General features: G+C 48.0%; 1 protein-coding gene across 3 annotated transcripts in view; it reads right to left on the bottom strand.

Annotated features, from left to right (window-relative positions):
- Positions 1-19,739, bottom strand: part of IRF5 (interferon regulatory factor 5) — a 59,953-nt gene that overhangs the window by 4,463 nt on the left and 35,751 nt on the right. For all 3 annotated transcript variants that reach the window (XM_061638013.1, XM_061638011.1, XM_061638012.1), the window contains 7 exons: positions 14,914-15,118; positions 7,744-7,933; positions 5,833-5,879; positions 4,559-4,592; positions 3,342-3,680; positions 2,181-2,570; positions 66-184 (listed from right to left, as the gene is read on the bottom strand). In XM_061638013.1, the coding sequence (XP_061493997.1) occupies positions 66-184; positions 2,181-2,570; positions 3,342-3,680; positions 4,559-4,592; positions 5,833-5,879; positions 7,744-7,933; positions 14,914-15,087 (1,293 nt within the window). In that variant the 5' untranslated portion in view covers positions 15,088-15,118. The remainder of the gene's footprint in view (positions 1-65; positions 185-2,180; positions 2,571-3,341; positions 3,681-4,558; positions 4,593-5,832; positions 5,880-7,743; positions 7,934-14,913; positions 15,119-19,739) is intronic.

The raw sequence follows: 19,739 nt of genomic DNA, 5'->3' as shown, positions 1-19,739 counted from the left end.
GGCAAAACTCGTATTAGACTTGTATTTACTCCAGGGCCAGGAGCCAGACAGACACACCTACCTACCTGGACTGTTATAAGCTTTTTCTCCTTAGGCTTCTGGTCTGGCCACTCTTCTCCAAAACAGAAGAAAATCTCGTAGGGGGGTGGTGTGGCACTCTGCCCCTTCTGAAACATGATAAGGCCTACAGCGAGGAGGAGAAAAGAGAGTTTTTACAAAGACGGGAGGAGCAAGGACAGGACTGGCAACCCTTTGGAGGGGAGACACGGGCAAGGGGTGTTCAGAGACCCAGAAACGGGACGAAGGAGGGAGGAGAAAACCACAGGGGGACTGAAAAGGGGGCATTCTGGTATCCCTGACCCAGCGATGGTTGAAGGATGTGGATGCTGCAAAGTGAGACAAGGCTGGCACTGATGAGGCAGAGTCCTCCCTGCCTGTAAAGATGTCTCTTTCATTGCACTGGACAGCAGAAGACAGCCCTATAGTTGGCCCATCTACCCCAGTCTCCTAGTTCTGGCTGTGGCCAAATGCTTCTGCGAAGCCCAAAAGCGAGGCATGTAAGCAACCACCCTGCCTCCCCTTTTTTCTGTCCCCCACCAACTGCCATACTGCCTTGGAAGGTAGAGTCTCCGTTTAACCATCTTGCCTTAAAGGCAGGGGCTGAGAATCTGTGACCCTCCAGATCAGTTGTAGGGAAACTTTGCCCCCCCCCCCTCAGCTCTTGCTGAACTAAAACTCCCATCATCCCTAATCATTGACCATACTGCCTAAGGCTGGTGGGAGTTTTAGGTCAGCAACGTGGATGGCCAAAGATGCCCCAAACCTGCCCTGATGCGTTCTAATTTATAAAAATATTTGTAAACTGCAATTTCACAGTTATAAGATGGGGGATACTTGGCTCAGTAATACTCAGCAAGAAGGATCTTGGAATTGTCGCTGCTCACAAGCTGAATATGAGCCAACAACATGATGTGACTGCAAAAAAGGAAAATGCTATATTAGGCTACATTAACAGAAATATAGTTTCAAAATCGCAGGAGTATTAGTTCTCCTGTATTTGGCACTGGTTAGGCCTCATCTTGAGTACTGCATCCAGTTCTGGACACTGCACTTAAACAAGGATGCAGACCAACTGGTTCAGACCAGGGCAATGAGGATAATCAGGGCTGGAAACAAACCCCTATGAAGAGAGGGTGAAAGAACTGGGCATGTTTATCCTTGAGAAGACTGAGGAGAAGATACGAGAGCACTCTTCAAGTACTTGAAAGGTTGCCACACAGAAAAGGACCGGGATCTCTTCTCGATTGTCCCAGAGTGCAGGACACGGAATAAAGGGCTCAAGTTGCAGGAAGCCAGATTTCGACTGGACATCAGGAAAAACTTCCTAACTGTTCGAGCAGTATGAAAATGGGACCAATGACCTAGGGAGGTAGTGGGCTCTCCGACACTGGAGGCATTCAAGAGGAAGACTGACAGGCACCTATTGGGTATGCTTGAAATTGGATTCCTGCACTGAGCAGGGGGTTGGACTTGATGGCCTTTTAGACCCCTTCCAATTGTATGGTTCTCTGGTTTCCAGCAACTGGAATTCAGAAGCATGCTGCCTCCAGCAGTGGAGGGAAAACACTGCCATCAAGGTTAGTAAGTTCTCCGTGTCATGTTTTGTTTGGCCCCAAGAGAAGGAAGGTGAAATGTTTCTGAACCTTTTAAATTGGTCTCCAAATGCCAACAACCACTGCTGCAAATAAAGTAAATCAGACTTCCCCAACCTGGTGCCCTCTAGATGTTTTTGACTATCAGCCCCAGCCAGCATGTGGAAAGGTTGGCAACGGTACACAGAATGCACAGTAACATCCATTATGTCCTGGGGACAAAGGTGCCATCATTTCCACAGACCAGAATTCACAGTTTAGTGAGTTCTCAGGACCCTCTCCTAGATGCTTTTGAGGTTTCCCACGTGTTCATTGGCCTCTGCAGGGTAACTGGGCAATGGAGCTTCTGAGCATGTGCAGAGGCCTGTTCTCACTCCTCCACGTGGCTGGATTTTGCCACCCGACCTTTGGGATCAAGTGGGCCGCTGCGTCACCAGGCGAGGCTGGCACCCCACCGCTCCTCCTGCCTACGAATTAAGCGCTCGGGGAGATGGGGGGGGGAGATGGGGGGGAGGGCCCTTTTCTCACCATTGAGGAAGCTCTCCAGGCTGAAGAGCTTGATCTTCTTCTCCCGCTCGATGGGGTTGGGCCCCGACAGCTCCCTGGCGCAGGGCCCCGTCCAGAAGACCTTGCACTGGCAGAGGCGGATGGCGTAGATATCCTGGCCCTGCAACTCCAGGATGAGGCCCCGATCCAAGACGTCCAGCAGCTGGTGGGTGTAGAAGCGCTGCTTCTCGTTGGGCACGGCCTCCGTGCTGGGGAAGCGCACCTGCTCCAGGGTCACCGGGCCAAAGAGCTCCACTTGCTCCTGCGTGGGCTTCAGGTTGCTGTAGAAGAGGCGGCAGCCATGGGGGTTGCTGATGGTCAGGGACCCCACGGAGCGGCCTCGGTACTGGAACTTGATTTCCAAGTCGGTCACTGCGCGGGGGGGGGGGGGGGGAGAAAGAGGGTTGGGAGAAGATCATGCCATCCTCTGAACGGTTAGTATTTAAAGCAGGGGGTGGGGAAGGTGCAGCTCACAGCGACGATTTTAATTACCTGCCGTTCACCCCGAGGCCCCAGGGTGGGTTACAACAGTTTAAAATGCAGGTGTTGTTGGACTCCATCGTCCAGTACTTGGCCAGTGAAGATAGGAGTTGTAGTTTTAAGAACATCTGGAGGGCCACAGGCTCCCTACCCCGGTTTAAAGAATCGCCATTTCTGTTAAACGTTTAATGCCCACCTCTTGAGCGCTGGCGGAGCACAGAGTGGCTGGGTGAGGGAGCTGGGAAAGTTTTGAATTTTGTCCCAGTCATGAACTCAGTAGGCCTCAGTGTTCCCCTCTGCGCTATGGGGGTAAGAACACCAGGCAAAGTGACACGGGCTGTTGTAAGGACAACGCATACACAAGCTCTTGGGAAGCCGACAATGTGTTAAAGTATCATCATCATGCCTATCTGCATGACAATCTTATCAAGCAGGGCACTAATAAAACCAAAGAGAATTGGAAGGGTGGCAAGTGAAGCCATGCAACAAAAGAAGATGGCAGCCTGCACAGAGAGAGTGAGAGTGATTGAGTGTGTGTGTGTTTTCCTTTGCAGCCCCGAATCACAATCTGCTAATCTGTAACACTTTTCACTTCCCAAGGGGTTTCCCAGTTCCCCCCACCCCAACCAGACGAGGCAACCCCATTGCAGCAACGAGCCTTACAGGGCAGCATGTGCGGGCTGATCAGCAAATCGGGGATGAACTGTTCCATGGGCGTCACCAGGCAGCCCCTCTGGGGCAGCGCCTCCAGCTCCGCTTGCATAGCCAGGGTCCCGGGGACGAGGGGGGCAAGCGGCATGCTGCTGTCAGGTTCGGGAAAGTTTGGTGCTGATGGCTCCCCTCCGACCGCAAAAGCGCTGACAGGAGGGGGCGGAGGGGGGCCGACGGGGACATCCGGGTGGGCCAAGTGAGGAAAGGACCCATTGCCGCAAGCGTTGGAGAAAAGGACTTCCTGCTTTAGCCACGGGTAAGGGGGCAGAGGCTCCACGCCGTGGGCTGGATCTGCAAAAAGAGTCGACCACATGCGAAACGTTAGAAAGGGACCTCGAGGCCAGGTATGCCAAAGGGCCTCTCCCCAATATAGACCACAGCAGAAGCCAAGCAGGTTGTCTTTTGCTATTCATACATCGGGGGAGGGTGCTAAACTGTAAAGCACTTCACTGCACTGACAGCCGGCTGCTGCTCAGAGATGTTTTGCAAAAATAAAAACTTGCTGGCTTTCTGAGTTTCGTCTCACCACTGATATTCGACGGCTGAATGCACTCTACTATGTTAGGCTCAGAGCCAGTAAGACACCAGAAGAATGCCCCTCTGCTCTGGAGCCACAGAATGTTGAGAGTCGGCTGGAAAAGGAACTTTGCAGCGGGGAGGAATAGAATGGAGTATCCTGGAGGAGGTTTTGGCTGGCTGGCTAGCACCTTGAACAGGAACATCCTGGTTAGAAGTCGAGGAGACCTCATGACACTGCACCACAGGTCTCACTTCTGTATTTATAATATTTAATTTGGGGGCTCCCATGCAGCTATGGCTAATTGCTGACAGTCCCATCAAAAACAATGGGCCTTCAGTTAGCCACAAGAGCTCGCGTTCCATTGCTTTCAATGGGACTTAGGCACAGATATCCATGTGATTTTGGTTATAATCTTAGAGGTAAGTCATTTTACTTCCACTCCATTCTTCTTTATGAAAGGTGGTCTAACCCTTCCTCAAAGTCTCCCACCCTTTGCAAATATTTCTGGATATTTCTAGCTATGGGAACATTAAAAGGCCACATAGGAGTGTGCAAGAGAGCAAGCGCTACCCCAGCCAGGCTAGTGCCAGCTGTGTCCCGCCTCCCTCTCCACGCCACAGCCTACCCCCTCCTGCTCTTCAGCACCCACCTGCAATCCGCAGCGTAGGCATCATTTTCTGCAACTGCAAATCAAGCAATCAGTGTTAGTGATGTTGATGGAAAGACCTCAAGCTGAGACCTTGGAGAAGTGCCGCCGGTTGCAAAAGACGATCACAGAGATGGAGGAATCAATGCTCTGCCTTGGGTACAAAGCCAACTCCCTACATATAGTAGCTTATCAGCCACGGAATGGAACTTCCATGTTCCAAGGCATGATACCTCTGACACAAGAAGGCTCAGGCGTCAACCATTTCTGGCTGGCTTTAGCACCCAAGGCAAAAACACTACTATTATTACTGCCACTGCCGTTCTTTTATATACGTCTTAATGTCAAAATAAATAAACTAAATGGTTTGCGAAGTATAAGAACCCATAATAAACAACACAGTAATATAATACAATTTAAACATATATACACACAGAAAAATGTGGTGAGCGGAAGGGCTGAAGGCTCCATCCTTGTCTCCTGTTTATGGATTTCTCTGAGGTATTTCCTCAGCTGGGGTTGAGGACAAGGTACTGGACTAGGAAGGATCTTGAGTCTGAAAACCCGACACAACAGGGACGGCTAGCTTGTGGCCTTCCAGATGTTGTGGGACTCCAACTCCTATCAATCGTCCCAGAGCGCAGGACACGGAATAATGGGCTGAAGTTGCCCATTTAGACAGATTTAGACTGAACGTCAGGAAAAACATCCTGTTAGAGCCATTTAATAATGGAACCAATTACCTAGGGAGGTGGTGGGCTCTCCAACCTTGGAGGCATTCAAGGGGCAACTGGACAGGCACCTGTTGGGTATCCTTTAATTTGGATTCCTGCACTGAGCAGGGGGTTGGACTTGATGACCTTCCTACTCTACTATTCTGTGATCACCCCTAGCCAGCATGGCCAATAGTCAGGGATGATGCCAGTTGTAGCCCAGCAAATATCTGGAGGGCTGCTGGTTTCCCACTCCTGTGCTAAAGGATTGTTTGCAATTACGGCTGCTCAGAGGGGAGAAATCCCCTGATCTGCAGAATGTACGAATGCAAAGCTGAAGGAGTGTAAGGGGGAACCATCCTTTTAAAAAAAAGAGAACCACAAAGTCCCATGGCTTCTGGTAGCAAAGCATTCTCCATAAAATCAATGCAAATCCATAGATTTTGCTGGATCACCAAGAAGACTCAGCGCTGTGTCCAGGCACATACGCAGAGGGCAATCTTCCCAATGGATAAAAGTGACCACAAATGCACAGAGGCAGTTAATTAAGATGCTCTTCCTCACCTCCTCCTCTTCTTCACAGCCAGCATGTTCATCTCCAGCAAAGGACTCTGAAGGATAAAAAGCAAATACTGTCAGTTCACCAAAGCCTGGTAACATTCCCTCTTTACACGGTCTCCCCTGCCCGTAAATTAAACATAAACATGGAAAGAAAATGGCACAGGGGCATGAGGAGAGGAGGGGACTTATCTTGCTCTTGGGGGACAACTTCATCAAGAGGTGACTACACACCTACATTCCACACAGCATCCATGATCACAACCGTGAGACTTATCTGGACAATTGTTAAAGATCATGTATTTCCAGGGGGAGGAGGAGCTGGTGAATATATTGGGGAATGTGTTACAAAAGACATTTCAAACCCCGCCACGCACACAATTGTAGAAAATGAATTTTGCCAAAAAGCACATTCATCTGGAAACTGGGCAAACTCAGAGACAGAGAGGAGTTTTTAAATTGCAGGCCAGAAACCCAAGTTGCAGAGAGGCAGCTCAGGTAACTTCAGCAGAAGGTTGACTTGACTGTAGAGGTGAGAAAGGCGAACGAAGCAGAAGAGAGGGACCAGGTCAAGTCACTTTGGTGCCAAAGCAGATGCTCCGCATGCAATTCACAACTTGCATCCCATAATTCATTGCGACACAGCAAGGCATCCTGAGTACCCGTCGCAGACCTCACATGCCTGCACCGAAAGAGCTGCCTCTTGGAGCGCAAAGATGCCGCAGTCCCTGTTTACTAGGAACAGCCACTATTCTGGCCCTGTTCCCTGGTAAAACACTTCCTTTGTGTTTCCAGTTTGGAGATTCCTAGTGAAAATGTGCAGTATGAATTATTAGAGACAGGGGAGGGGAGGGCCACATTCCCTTCTGAGGGCCATATATGCCAGTGGTAGGTAGGGCCAGATGAAAAAGTGGCTGGAGAAACCAATGTATATTTTACCTTCATACTGTAGGCTAGTTCCTACACACATTCACACACCCCTCTCCATTCTCCATCCAGGCAAGTTCAAGGACTTATTTCGGCCAAGCAAAAAGGCTCAAAGAAGCTGTGAATCAGGGCTTGGGAGGGGGTGTGGCTGCAGAGAGTCCCAAGGGCCACGCAGAGAGGCTTGGAGGGCCACATTTGGCTCCTGGGCCTGGGGGTTTCCCTGCCCCCTAGACTAGAGTTGTCACTCTTCAGCTCCCAAACAAAACAGTGCGCACCCTCCTATTTCATGCACTACAGTTACATGAGTATTTTTTGTGACAACCCTTCTCTAAAACAATTGTGTGGGGTTTTTTTCCTAGCACCTCTCTAATCAAGAGCAAAAAAAGGCTCCTGGCTTTTAAATCTGTAGGACACCAGCAATTACAAAGCAAATGCATATAGCATGGAGAAAGCAAAGCGGAGCCTCTGGCAACGTGTGAACTTAGAGCAGAGAGCTGTAAATGTCTTAATCTGTGAAATGCTGGAGTGTATTGGCAGGAGCAGTCCGTAAGGATGAGGTTACACTTCCTTAGGGGTTGCGGAAGCTGGAGAGACAAACTATCCCTTTTTTCTCCAAAGAATAGAGAGAGGTAAGACTGAGAGCTATCGCTAGTCGGGCGGTATATAAATTTAATAAATAAATAAATAAATAAATAAAAATAGCTGCCTGTGGTGTACATCCTCATGGCACGATTGCCCCACTATTTGTAGTGCTTCCGAACCCTGCCCAGATATGACAATGGGGCAAGAAAAACCAAGCATGTGTACATCCCAGGCAAAGGAACCTCTAACCATACACTTCGGGGTGGGTGGGGGAGTGCCCCTCTCTTGTTTGTCCTCCGGAGCAAGCAAATAGGCAGTGTCACATTTTGCTGGCTTTCCATAACGGAGAAAAGAGGTTGTGAGAAGCAGCCCTTGAGTTGGGTTGCAACTGCACAGACCAGCTGGTACCTCCATTGGGCTGTGGCACATCGCAAACCTCGTAGATCTTGTAGGGCTGCATCGGAGTGTCCTTGGTCCCGTCGTAGATCAGGCTAAACTCACGGCTCTTGTTGAGGGCGCAGCGCAGGTTAGCCTTCCACTTGGCAGGGTCCGGCTCATCTACCCCTTCATTGTACTTGCCAGTCTCTTTGGCCCAGGCCTGCAAAAGACAGAAGGATGGCACAGCGAGGGGGAACGGGGGAAGAACATTTAAACACGCAACAGCAACAGCAACGACATGGTGTTTATTTTTAAAAGTGGTATCTGGTGCCACCTTTCCACCCTGTCAGGGATGGGTGGAGATATAGATATAGATATATACACATACACACCCCACTATGATAATATCAGCAACAATGGGTTGTATTCAACTAACTTTTAGTCAGAGTAGACCACTGAAATTAATGACCATGACCAACTTAGGTCTATTCGTTTCAGTGGGTCTACTCTGAGTAAAATTAGTTCTATACAACCCACTAAATCCTTTTTAATTTTATTTTTATGATCATTCTGTATTGTTTTTATGGTATTTTATGCTGTTTGCACTTGTAAATTTTGCTGCTCTGATATTTTATATGAGGGGCAATCCATAAATATTTATAAATAAATAGTTTTCCTTTCTAGCAATGTGTATTAAGGGTAGATTAACATATTCTTTTCTCTTTTATTGATTATTGTTAATAGGTTTTGTTAATGCATTTTTACATGTAATAAAAATGTATAAACAAGCAAGTATATGAAATGTTAAAAACGTCCACCACACACCACAACATTGTTAATTTTAAAATTTGATATCCATACCACCATTCCTGTCAGGGCTGCCAACAGAAAAATAAAAGTACATAAAAATATTAAAATATTTTTAAAGACCTTCCACTGTAAAAGGATAAAACAAGATCGAAACAGCAATATCACAGAGAGTAGCCTGATGAACACATCCCTCAGCTATCTCTAAAGACGGGACAAAAGCATCTATCTGTCTCTCTCTCTCTCTCTCTCTCTCTCTCTCTCTCTCTCTCTCTCTCTCTCTCTCTCTCTTTTATTCTAGTCATTTATATCCTGCCTTTCCCCCAGAACTGGGACTCAAGGTGGCTTACAAAGATTAAAACAAATACAGTCAAAAACATATACAGAAAATTATAATTAAAATGTAATTCTGTAGAATTAAAACCATTTAAAATATAGTGATTAAAAAACACAAAATAAAAAATCAGGAAACAGTATGTTGTTTAATAACCATTGCAGAGAGTTGCCAAATGCCTGTTGTATCAGAAAACTCTTCACCTGCTGAATGACGGACAGCAGCGAGGCAGCCGGTCTAACCTCCCTAGGAAGGGAGTTCCAGAGCATCTTTAGTGCCCTTTTGGCAACCTGAAGGGAACTGGCCAGGCGAGCCGTTTCAGGGAGAGAATTCTACAAAATGGCCGTCACTCCAGAGAAACACCCTAATGTTTGTAACCGTGACAACTATTTTGGCCTAACTGTAGTCCAACATTCCCCAGCCTGGCACCCTCCTGATGTTTTAGACTACGGCCACATTCCACTATTATCCCACTTTAAACAGACATCGCTTCCCTAAGTCATAATGGACTTGAAGGCACATAACAACAACAACAAATGCAGAGTTTGGAAAAGTTACTTTTTGATCTAAGAACATAAGAACATAAGAAGAGCCTGCTGGATCAGGCCAGTGGCCCATCTAGTCCAGCATCCTGTTCTCACAGTGGCCAACCAGGTGCCTGGGGGAAGCCCGCAAGCAGGACCCGAGTGCAAGAACACTCTCCCCTCCTGAGGCTTCCGGCAACTGGTTTTCAGAAGCATGCTGCCTCTGACTAGGGTGGCACAGCACAGCCATCATGGCTAGTAGCCATTGATAGCCCTGTCCTCCATGAATTTGTCTAATCTTCTTTTAAAGCCATCCAAGCTGGGGGCCATTACTGCATCTTGTGGGAGCAAATTCCATAGTTTAACTATGCGCTGAGTAAAGAAGTACTTCCTTTTGTCTGTCCTGAATCTTCCAACATTCAGCTTCTTTGAATGTCCACGACTTCTAGTATTATGAGAGAGGGAGAAGAACTTTTCTCTATCCACTTTCTCAATGCCATGCATAATTTTATACACTTCTATCATGTCTCCTCTGACCCGCCTCTTCTCTAAACTAAAAAGCCCCAAATGCTGCAACCTTTCCTCGTAAGGGAGTCGCTCCATCCCCTTGATCATTCTGGTTGCCCTCTTCTGAACCTTTTCCAACTCTATAATATCCTTTTTGAGATGAGGCGACCAGAACTGTACACAGTATTCCAAATGCGGCCACACCATAGATTTATACAACGGCATGATGATATCGTCTGTTTTATTTTCAATACCTTTCCTAATTATCGCTAGCATGGAATTTGCCTTTTTCACAGCTGCCGCACACTGGGTCGACATTTTCATCGTGCTGTCCACTACAACCCCGAGGTCTCTCTCCTGGTCGGTCACCGCCAGTTCAGACCCCATGAGCGTATATGTGAAATTAAGATTTTTTTGCTCCAATATGCATAATTTTACACTTATTTATATTGAATTGCATTTGCCATTTTTCCGCCCATTCACTCAGTTTGGAGAGATCTTTTTGGAGCTCTTCGCAATCCCTTTTTGTTTTAACAACCCTGAACAATTTAGTGTCGTCAGCAAACTTGGCCACTTCACTGCTCACTCCTAATTCTAGGTCATTAATGAACAAGTTGAAAAGTACAGGTCCCAATACCGATCCTTGAGGGACTCCACTTTCTACAGCCCTCCATTGGGAGAACTGTCCGTTTATTCCTACTCTCTGCTTTCTGCTTCTTAACCAATTCCTTATCCACAAGAGGACCTCTCCTCTTATTCCATGACTGCTAAGCTTCCTCAGAAGCCTTTGGTGAGGTACCTTGTCAAACGCTTTTTGAAAGTCTAAGTACACTATGTCCACTGGATCACCTCTATCTATATGCTTGTTGACACTCTCAAAGAATTCTAATAGGTTACTGAGACAGGACTTTCCCTTGCAGAAGCCATGCTGGCTCTGCTTCAGCAAGGCTTGTTCTTCTATGTGCTTAGTTAATCTAGCTTTAATAATACTTTCTACCAGTTTTCCAGAGACAGAAGTTAAGCTAACTGGCCTGTAATTTCCGGGATCCCCTCTGGATCCCTTTTTGAATATTGGCGTTACATTTGCCACTTTCCAGTCCTCAGGCACGGAGGAGGACCCGAGGGACAAGTTACATATTTTAGTTAGCAGATCAGCAATTTCACCTTTGAGTTCTTTGAGAACTCTCGGGTGGATGCCATCCGGGCCCGGTGATTTGTCAGTTTTTATATTGTCCATTAAGCCTAGAACTTCCTCTCTCGTTACCACTATTGGTCTCAGTTCCTCAGAATCCCTTCCTGCAAATGTTAGCTCAGGTTCAGGGATCTGCCCTATATCTTCCACTGTGAAGACAGATGCAAAGAATTCATTTAGCTTCTCTGCAATCTCCTTATCGTTCTTTAGTACACCTTTGACTCCCTTATCATCCAAGGGTCCAATCGCCTCCCTAGATGGTCTCCTGCTTTGAATGTATTTATAGAATTTGTTGGTTTTTATGTTCTTAGCAATGTGCTCCTCAAATTCTTTTTTAGCATCCCTTATTGTCTTCTTGCATTTCTTTTGCCAGAGTTTGTGTTCTTTTTTATTTTCTTCATTCGGACAAGACTTCCATTTTCTGAAGGAAGACTTTTTGCCTCTAAGAGCTTCCTTGACTTTGCTCGTTAACCATGCTGGCATCTTCTTGGCCCTGGCGGTACCTTTTCTGATCTGCGGTATGCACTCCAGTTGAGCTTCTAATATAGTGTTTTTAAACAACTTCCAAGCATTTTCGAGTGATGTGACCCTCTGGACTTTGTTTTTCAGCTTTCTTTTTACCAATCCCCTCATTTTTGTGAAGTTTCCTCTTTTGAAGTCAAATGTGACCATGTTGGATTTTCTTGGCAATTGGCCATTTTCATGTATGTTTAATTTAATAGCACTGTGGTCACTGCTCCCAATCGGTTCAACAACACTTACATCTCGCACCAGGTCCCGGTCCCCACTGAGGATTAAGTCCAGGGTTGCCGTCCCTCTGGTCGGTTCCATGACCAACTGGTCTAGGGAATAGTCATTTAGAATATCTAGAAACTTTGCTTCTTTGTCATGACTGGAACACATATGCGGCCAGTCTATGTCCGGGTAGTTGAAGTCACCCATTACTACCACATTTCCTAGTTTGGATGCTTCCTCAATTTCATATCTCATCTCAAGGTCTCCCTGAGCATTTTGATCAGGGGGACGATAGATCGTTCCCAGTATTAAGTCCCTCCTGGGGCATGGTATCACCCCCCACAACGATTCTGTGGAGGAGTCCGCCTCTTTTGGGGTTTCGAGCTTGCTGGATTCAATGCCTTCTTTCATGTATAGAGCGACTCTGCCACCAATACGTCCTTCCCTGTCCTTCCGATATGGTTTATATCCAGGGATAACCGTATCCCACTGGTTTTCTCCATTCCACCAGGTCTCCGTTATGCTCACTATATCAATGCTCTCCTCTAAGACCAAGCACTCCAGTTCTCCCATCTTGGTTCGCAGGCTCCTAGCATTAGCGTACAGGCACTTGTAAGCAGTGTCTCTCTTCAAGTGTCTTTGGCACTTGTGGTTTGGCCTGTGGTAATTTTGCTCTTCTGAATTTATATCCTGTGCCCCTGCTCTCACAATGCCTACTTCTAGACCTACCCCTTTTAAAATTTCATCATTTCTTTGGTTTTTATCCCAGGGGGGAGGTTTATACCGAACCGGACCTTTCTCAGCTCCTGTCGGGTTTCCCCCCTCAGTCAGTTTAAAAGCTGCTCTGCTACCTTTTTAATTTTAAGGGCCAGCAGTCTGGTTCCATTCTGGTTCAAGTGGAGCCCGTCCCTTTTGTACAGGCCCGGCTTGTCCCAAAATGTTACTCAGTGCCTAACAAATCCAAACCCTTCCACCCGACACCATCGTCTCATCCACACATTGAGACTGCGAAGCTGGGACTGTCTGGCTGGTCCTGCGCGTGGAACCGGTAGCATTTCAGAGAAAGCCACCTTGGAGGTCCTGGCTTTCAGCATCCTACCTAGCAACCTAAATTTTGCTTCCAGGACCTCACGGCTGCATTTCCCCATGACGTTGGTGCCAACGTGCACCACGACCACTGACTCCTCCCCAGCACTGTCTACCAAACTATCTAAACGACGGGCGATATCCGCAACCTTCGCACCAGGCAGGCAAAACACCTTGCGGTCTACACGCCCATCACACACCTCACTGTCTATGTTCCTAATGATCGAATCACCCACTACAAGGATCCCTCCACCCCCTGGAGATATATCCTCGGCATGAGAGGATAGCTGCTCATCCCCCAAGGAATGGGTCCCTTCTAAGGGATTGTTTCCCTCTTCCTCAGCTGGATGCTGTCCTTCCCCGAGACCATCGTTCTCCATGATAGCAGGAGAGCTATCATCCTTGGAGTGGGACACAGCTATAACGTCCCTGAAGGCCTCCTCCACACACCTCTCTGCCTCTCTCAGCTTTTCCAGGTCTGCCACCTTGGCCTCAAGGAAATGAAGTCGTTCCCGGAGAGCCAGGAGCTCATTGCACCGAGAGCACACCCATGACTGCTGTCCAACAGGCAGATAGTCGTACATGCTGCAGGCGGTGCAAAACACTGGAAAGCCCCCACACGCCTGCTGGCTTCTTACCTGCATAGTTTTGTTTGAGGTTTATCTACAACTCCCATCAGCCCCAGCCAGCATGGCCACTGGATTGGGCTGATGGGAGTTGTAGTTCAAAAAAGAAACTTTTCCAATCTCTGCTTCCCTCAAAGAATTCTGGGAAGTGTCATGTGTGAAGAGTGCTGAGAGTTGTGAGAAGACCCCCCTGTTCCCCTCATGGAGTTACAATCCTCAGAGTTCTCTGGGAAGAGAGACTGACTGTTAAACCACTCAGGGAATGTAGCTCTGTGAGGAGAAGAGTCTCCAAACACCTCTCAGCACCCTACACAAACTACACTTCCCAGGATTCTTTGGGGGAAGCCACAGCTGTTTAAACTGGAATAAATGTATGGTGTGGATGTGGCCTTAATCTCCCATCAGCCTTGTCCTGGCATTCCATGGTGGCTGATGCCGATGCGAGTTGGAGTCCAACAACCTCTGGAGGGCGACAAGTTCCCTAGCTCTGGACTAAAACAACAGTTTGGGAAGCAAACGTGCCTTCTTTTTTTTCATATATCAAAGCATCTGGGAAGAAATCTCATCTGAGAGATGAAGTGCCGCTTTCAATATGGTGCCCACCGTCAATCTTTATCAATACTTAATTTTAAAAAATAAACAAACAATTGTTGATGCAATTTTTAGTCAATTGTGGTTTGTTGTTACGTGCCTTCAAGTCAATTACGACTCATGGCAACTCTATGAATCAGCGACCTCCAAGAGCATCTGTCATGAACCACCCTGTTCAGATCTTGGAAGTTCAGGCTTCCTTTGCGGAATCAATCCATCTCTTGTTTGGCCTTCCTCTTTCTCTACTCCCTTCTGTTTTTCCCAGCATTATTATCTTTTCTAGTGAATCATGTCTTCTCATTATGTGTCCAAAGTATGATAACCTCAATTTCATCATTTTAGCTTCTAGTGATAGTTCTGCTTTAATTTGTTCTAACACCCAATTATTTGTCTTTTTCTCAGTCCATGGTATGAGCAAAGCTCTCCTCCAAAACCACATTTCAAATGAGTTGATTTTTCTCTTATCTGCCTTTTTCACTGTCCAACTTTCACATCCATACATAGAGATCGGGAATACCATGGTCTGAATGATCCTGACTTTAGTGTTCAGTGATTCATCTTTACATTTGAGGACCTTTCTCTCACAGCTGCCCTCCCCAGTCCTAGCCTTCTGATTTCTTGACTATTGTCTCCATTTTGGTTAATGACTGTGCCAAGGTATTGATAATCCTTCACAAGTACAACATCCTCATCAATTAATTAACTAATTAAAGGCTGCAGTCCTTATTCCTACTTTCAAAAAACACTACAGTGGCCTTCCCCGGATCTCATCCCCACCCCGTTCCATCTGACACGCACCTTGAATATGGTGTTCTCATCATCCTGGCTGGGGATGTGGCGGGTGGCATGGCGCCAGGGGATACAGAAGCGCTTCCGCCCAGCATCCACCCAGCGGAGGCCCAGATACTGGTCGCTGTTCACTTGGGCCACCAGCCAGGGTTTCAGGCGGATGCGGCGGGGATGTGAGCTCATGGCGAAGTCACTGGCTGCAGGGAACCCCAACCTGAAAGGAGAACCGAGAAGTGGTCAGGAAGCAGAAGACACTAGCCAGAAATCACCAGCAGAGTTTCGTTGGTGAGCATGTTCTCTGTGTGCAGCTGCACCCTCCTCTGGCACCTCTTGGGGATGGGCTCCATAGCTTAGTTGTGGGAGAGCGCAATCTTTGCATGCATCACGCGCAGCTACATACACACATGCCCCTAGTTTCAATTTCCAGCATTTCCAGCTGAACGAGTCTTAGGCTGCATGTTTGACAAAGGCCTACCTCTGAGTTTGGAGGGCTGCTTCCAGCCGCAGTAGGCAACGCTGGCCTAATTATTATTGTTATTTATTAAACTTATAACCTGCCCTTCCACCCAGAAGGAGCCCAGGGCAGCAAACAAAAACATTGAAAACACTCTAAAACATCTTAAAAACAGACTTTAAACTATATTAAGACTAAACATCTTTAAAAACATTATAAAACAAAACATTTTAAAACAAAACATCTTTTAAAAAAAGCTTTAAAAAGATATTGAAAAGCAATTCCAACACAGGCGCAGATTGGGATAAGGTCTCTACCTAAAAGGCTTGTTGAAAGAGGAAGGTCTTCAGAAGGCGCCAAAAAGATAACAGAGATGGCACCTGTCTAATATTTAAGGGGAGGGAATTCCAAAGGGTAGGTGCCACAACACTAAAGGTCCACTTCCTATGTTGTATGGAACAGGCCTCCTGATAAGATGGTATCTGCAGGAGGCCCTCACCTGTAGAGCGCAGTGATCGACTGGGTACGTAAGGGGTAAGACAATATTTCCGGTATCCTGGTCCCAACCTGTACAGGACTTTGTACACCAAATCCAGAACTTGAACTTGGCCCGGTAGCAAATAGGCAGCCAGTGCAATTCTTTCTACAGTTGGGTGACATGTTGGCAATACCCTGCCCCAGTGAGCAGTCGTGCCACTGCATTTTGCACCAGTTGCAGCTTCCGGACCAACCTCAAGGGCAGCCCCACAGAGAACACATTACAGTAATCCAGCCTGGAAGTTACCAGTGCAGGGACAACAGTAGTCAGGCTATCCCAGTTCAGAAATGGCTGCAGCTGTCTTACCAGCAAAACTGGAAAAAGACACTCCTAGCCACTGAGGTCACCCAGGCCTCTAGCAACAAATATGGATCCAGGAGCACCCCCAGACTATCAACTGGCTCTTTCAGAGGGAGTATGACCCCATCCAAAGCAGGCAACTGACCAATTATCTGAACTCGGGAACCACCAACCCACAGCGCTTCTGTCTTGCTAGGATTCAGACTCAGTTTATTGGCCCTCATCCAGCCCACCACCAAGTCCAGGCACCAGTCCAGGGCTTGCACGGCCTCTCCTGATTCAGATGTTATGGAGAAATAGAGCTGGGTACCATCAGCATAATGCTGACACCTCGTTCCAAATCTCCTGATGACTGCTCCCAAGGGCTTCATATAGATGTTAAACAGCATGGGGGACAAGATGGCATCCTGCGGCACCCCACAGCACAACTGCCAGGGGGCCGAAAAACAGTCACCCAATGCTATTCTCTGAGAACGACCTTCGAGATAGGATCGAAACCACTGTAAAACAGGGCCTCCAATACCCATCTCACCAAGTTGGCCCAGAATGATACCATGGTCAATGGTATCAAAAGCCGCTAAGAGATCAAGTAAGAGTAACAGGGTCGCACTCCCCCTGTCCTTCTCCCAATAAAGCTCACCCATCAAGGCAACCAAGGCCGATTCAGTCCCATAACCAGGCCTGAACCCTGACTGGGATGGGTCAAGAAAATCTGTTTCATCCAAGAGAAAATCTGTTTCATCCAAGAGAAAATCTGTTTCATCCAACTGCTGCACCACAACCCTCTTGATCACCTTCCCTAAAAAGGGGGTATTTGTGACGAGGAGGGGTGGGCTTTTTCAGGAGTGGTTGGATGACCGCCTCTTTCAGAGTGGCTGGGACCACTCCCTCCTGCAATGATTTGTTGACCATACCCTGGATCCACTCAGTCATACCCCCTTGGAAAATTTTAATAAGTCACGAAGGGCAAGGGTCGCGAGGACACATTGCTGGCCGCATCAACGCAAGCACCTTGTCTACGTCATCAGCCCACATCAACTGAAACCGTTCCCAAGAAGTTGCAGCAGACGTTGCACTGGACACCTCATTGGGGACTACAGTAGATGTGGAGGGGGCATCAAGATTGCTAGGGAAACAAGCAACTTTACCCTCAAAGTGCCTTGCAAACAATTCATTGTGGGCCTCTGAAGGATCTAAAACTCCATTTCCTGGACTTGATGTCAACAGACCCCTGACAATATGGAAAGGCTCCACTGGACAGCTCCTTGAGGATGCGATGGAGGCAGAGAAGTGGGCCTTCTTCGCCACCCTCACCACCACACAGTAGGCACGGTTATGATGTTTTACTCGTGCCCGATCAGCCTCACAGCATGTCTTTCGCCACTTGCGCTCTAGCCGTCGTCCAATTGTTTCATTGCCCTTAGTTCACTGGTGTACCAAGCTGCAAACCAGGCTCCACAATGCCGGAGAGGGTGCTTGGGGGCAACTGTGTCAAGAGCCCGATGCACCTCACAGTTTCACAGCATGACAAGGGCTTCAACAGAGTCACCTGCTCTATCTACTGGGAACTGCCCCAGGGCATTCAGGAATCCAGTGGATTCCATTAGTCTCCAGGGATAAACCATCTTAATCTGTCCACCACCCCTGCAGGGGAGGATTGGAGCCATAAGTCTAAAGTTCACCAGGAAGTGGGTTACCTCCACCCACCCCCATCTCCAGACCACCCCTTCCTCCATCTGGAGCAAAAACCAAGTCGAGGGTGTGCCCTGCCCTATGTACTGGATCAGTCTGTATATTCACATTGGCCCACTGCGCTCTGGGAATTAGGAAGGCTGAACTGAATGGGAGTAAGTGAGTGTTAGTTTCTCTCTATTACTGAAGGGGATGGGAGGCTCCGAGAGATAGTGGTTTGCCTAAGGTCATTTAGTAAACTCTTGGATGAGCTCTCACATCCATCTCCAGGTAGAGCTGCCATAGGCCTGTTTGCAAATTCCTATTTAGGATTTGAAAAGGAGTGCTGTTGCAATGAGGTCCTGCTTGGGGGCTTCCGATCTGGGCATCCAGTTGGCCATTGTGAGAAGAGGATGCAGGACCCAGCTACAGAGCTCCCATTAGCTGACAGAGGTAGTCTCGGAGGTATTGTTGCGATCCCCTAGACTATTGGTACTGGGGGACTTCAACATCCATGCCGTGACTGCTTTATCTGGGGTGGCTCAGGACTTCATGGCCTCCATGACAACCATGGGGCTGTCTCAGGTTGTTACCGGCCCAACGCATGTGTCGGGACATACTCTTGATTTGATCTTCGCCACTGGGCATGGAGATGGTGATCTGGTGGTTGGGGGTTTTTCATCTACCCCATTGTCATGGACAGATCACTGCTTGCCGAAGTTTAGGCTCACAGCGACCCTTTCCCTCTGCAAGGGTGGGGGACCTATTAAATTGGTCCGCCCCCGGAGACTAATGGATCCTGAGGGTTTCCAAAGGGCTCTGGGGGATTTTCCGACTGAGAAGACTGGCGCTCCTGTCGAAGCCCTGGTTGGATTGTGGAATACGGAGATGACCCGGGCGGTTGACACGATCGCTCCCATGCGCCCCCTCCTATGCAGAGCTCATGCAGCCCCATGGTATACCCCGGAGCTGAGAGTGATGAAGCAAGAGAGGAGGCGGCTTGAGTGCAGATGGAGGCAGACTCCTGACGGATGCAATTATGCTTTGGTAAGTGCTTCTTCTAAGCGGTATATAGTAGTGGTGAGGGCAGCAAAAAAGAGATATTTTGCTGCCACAATTAAGGCATCTCTCTCCCGCCCGGCGGAGCTCTTTAAAATTGTACGAGGGCTTTTACATTCTGGCCCTCGGGATATTACGGATTCATCTGTAGCCCGCTGTGAAGAGTTTGCTGGACACTTCCAGGATAAGATCGCATGCATTCGCCTGGACTTAGACTCCAATATTATGGCAGCGGGATCTAATGAAGCATCCAGAACATGGTCTTGTCCTTATTTATTGGATGAGTTTCAGTCTGTGCAGCTTGAGGATGTTGACAAGATCCTTGGACTGGTGCGGGCGACCACATCTGTGCTGGACCCTTGCCCCTCTTGGCTGGTGAAAGCTGGCAGGACCGGAACCGCCAGCTGGGCCAAGGAGATAATAAACGCCTCTTTGAGAGAGGGAGTGGTCCCTGACTGCCTAAAAGAGGCGGTAGTGAGACCGCTCCTGAAGAAACCCTCTTTGGACCCAGATAACCTGAACAACTATAGACCTGTGGCGAATGTTCCGTTCTTGGGCAAGGTGCTGGAACGGGTGGTTGCCGGCCAGCTCCAGGGGCTCTTGGATGACACTGATTATCTTGATCCATTTCAATCCGGTTTTAGGCCCGGTTTTGGCACTGAAACAGCCTTGGTTGCCCTGTATGAGGACCTTTGTCGGGAGAGGGACAGGGGGAGTGTGACTCTGTTGATTCTCCTTGATCTCTCAGCTGCTTTTGATACCATCGACCATGGTATCCTTCTGGGAAGACTCATGGAGTTGGGAGTTGGGGGT

Source organism: Rhineura floridana, chromosome 8 (assembly GCF_030035675.1).
Source record: "Rhineura floridana isolate rRhiFlo1 chromosome 8, rRhiFlo1.hap2, whole genome shotgun sequence".
Lineage (NCBI taxonomy): Eukaryota > Metazoa > Chordata > Lepidosauria > Squamata > Rhineuridae > Rhineura > Rhineura floridana.
This window is presented reverse-complemented; position numbering and strand designations above follow the sequence as displayed.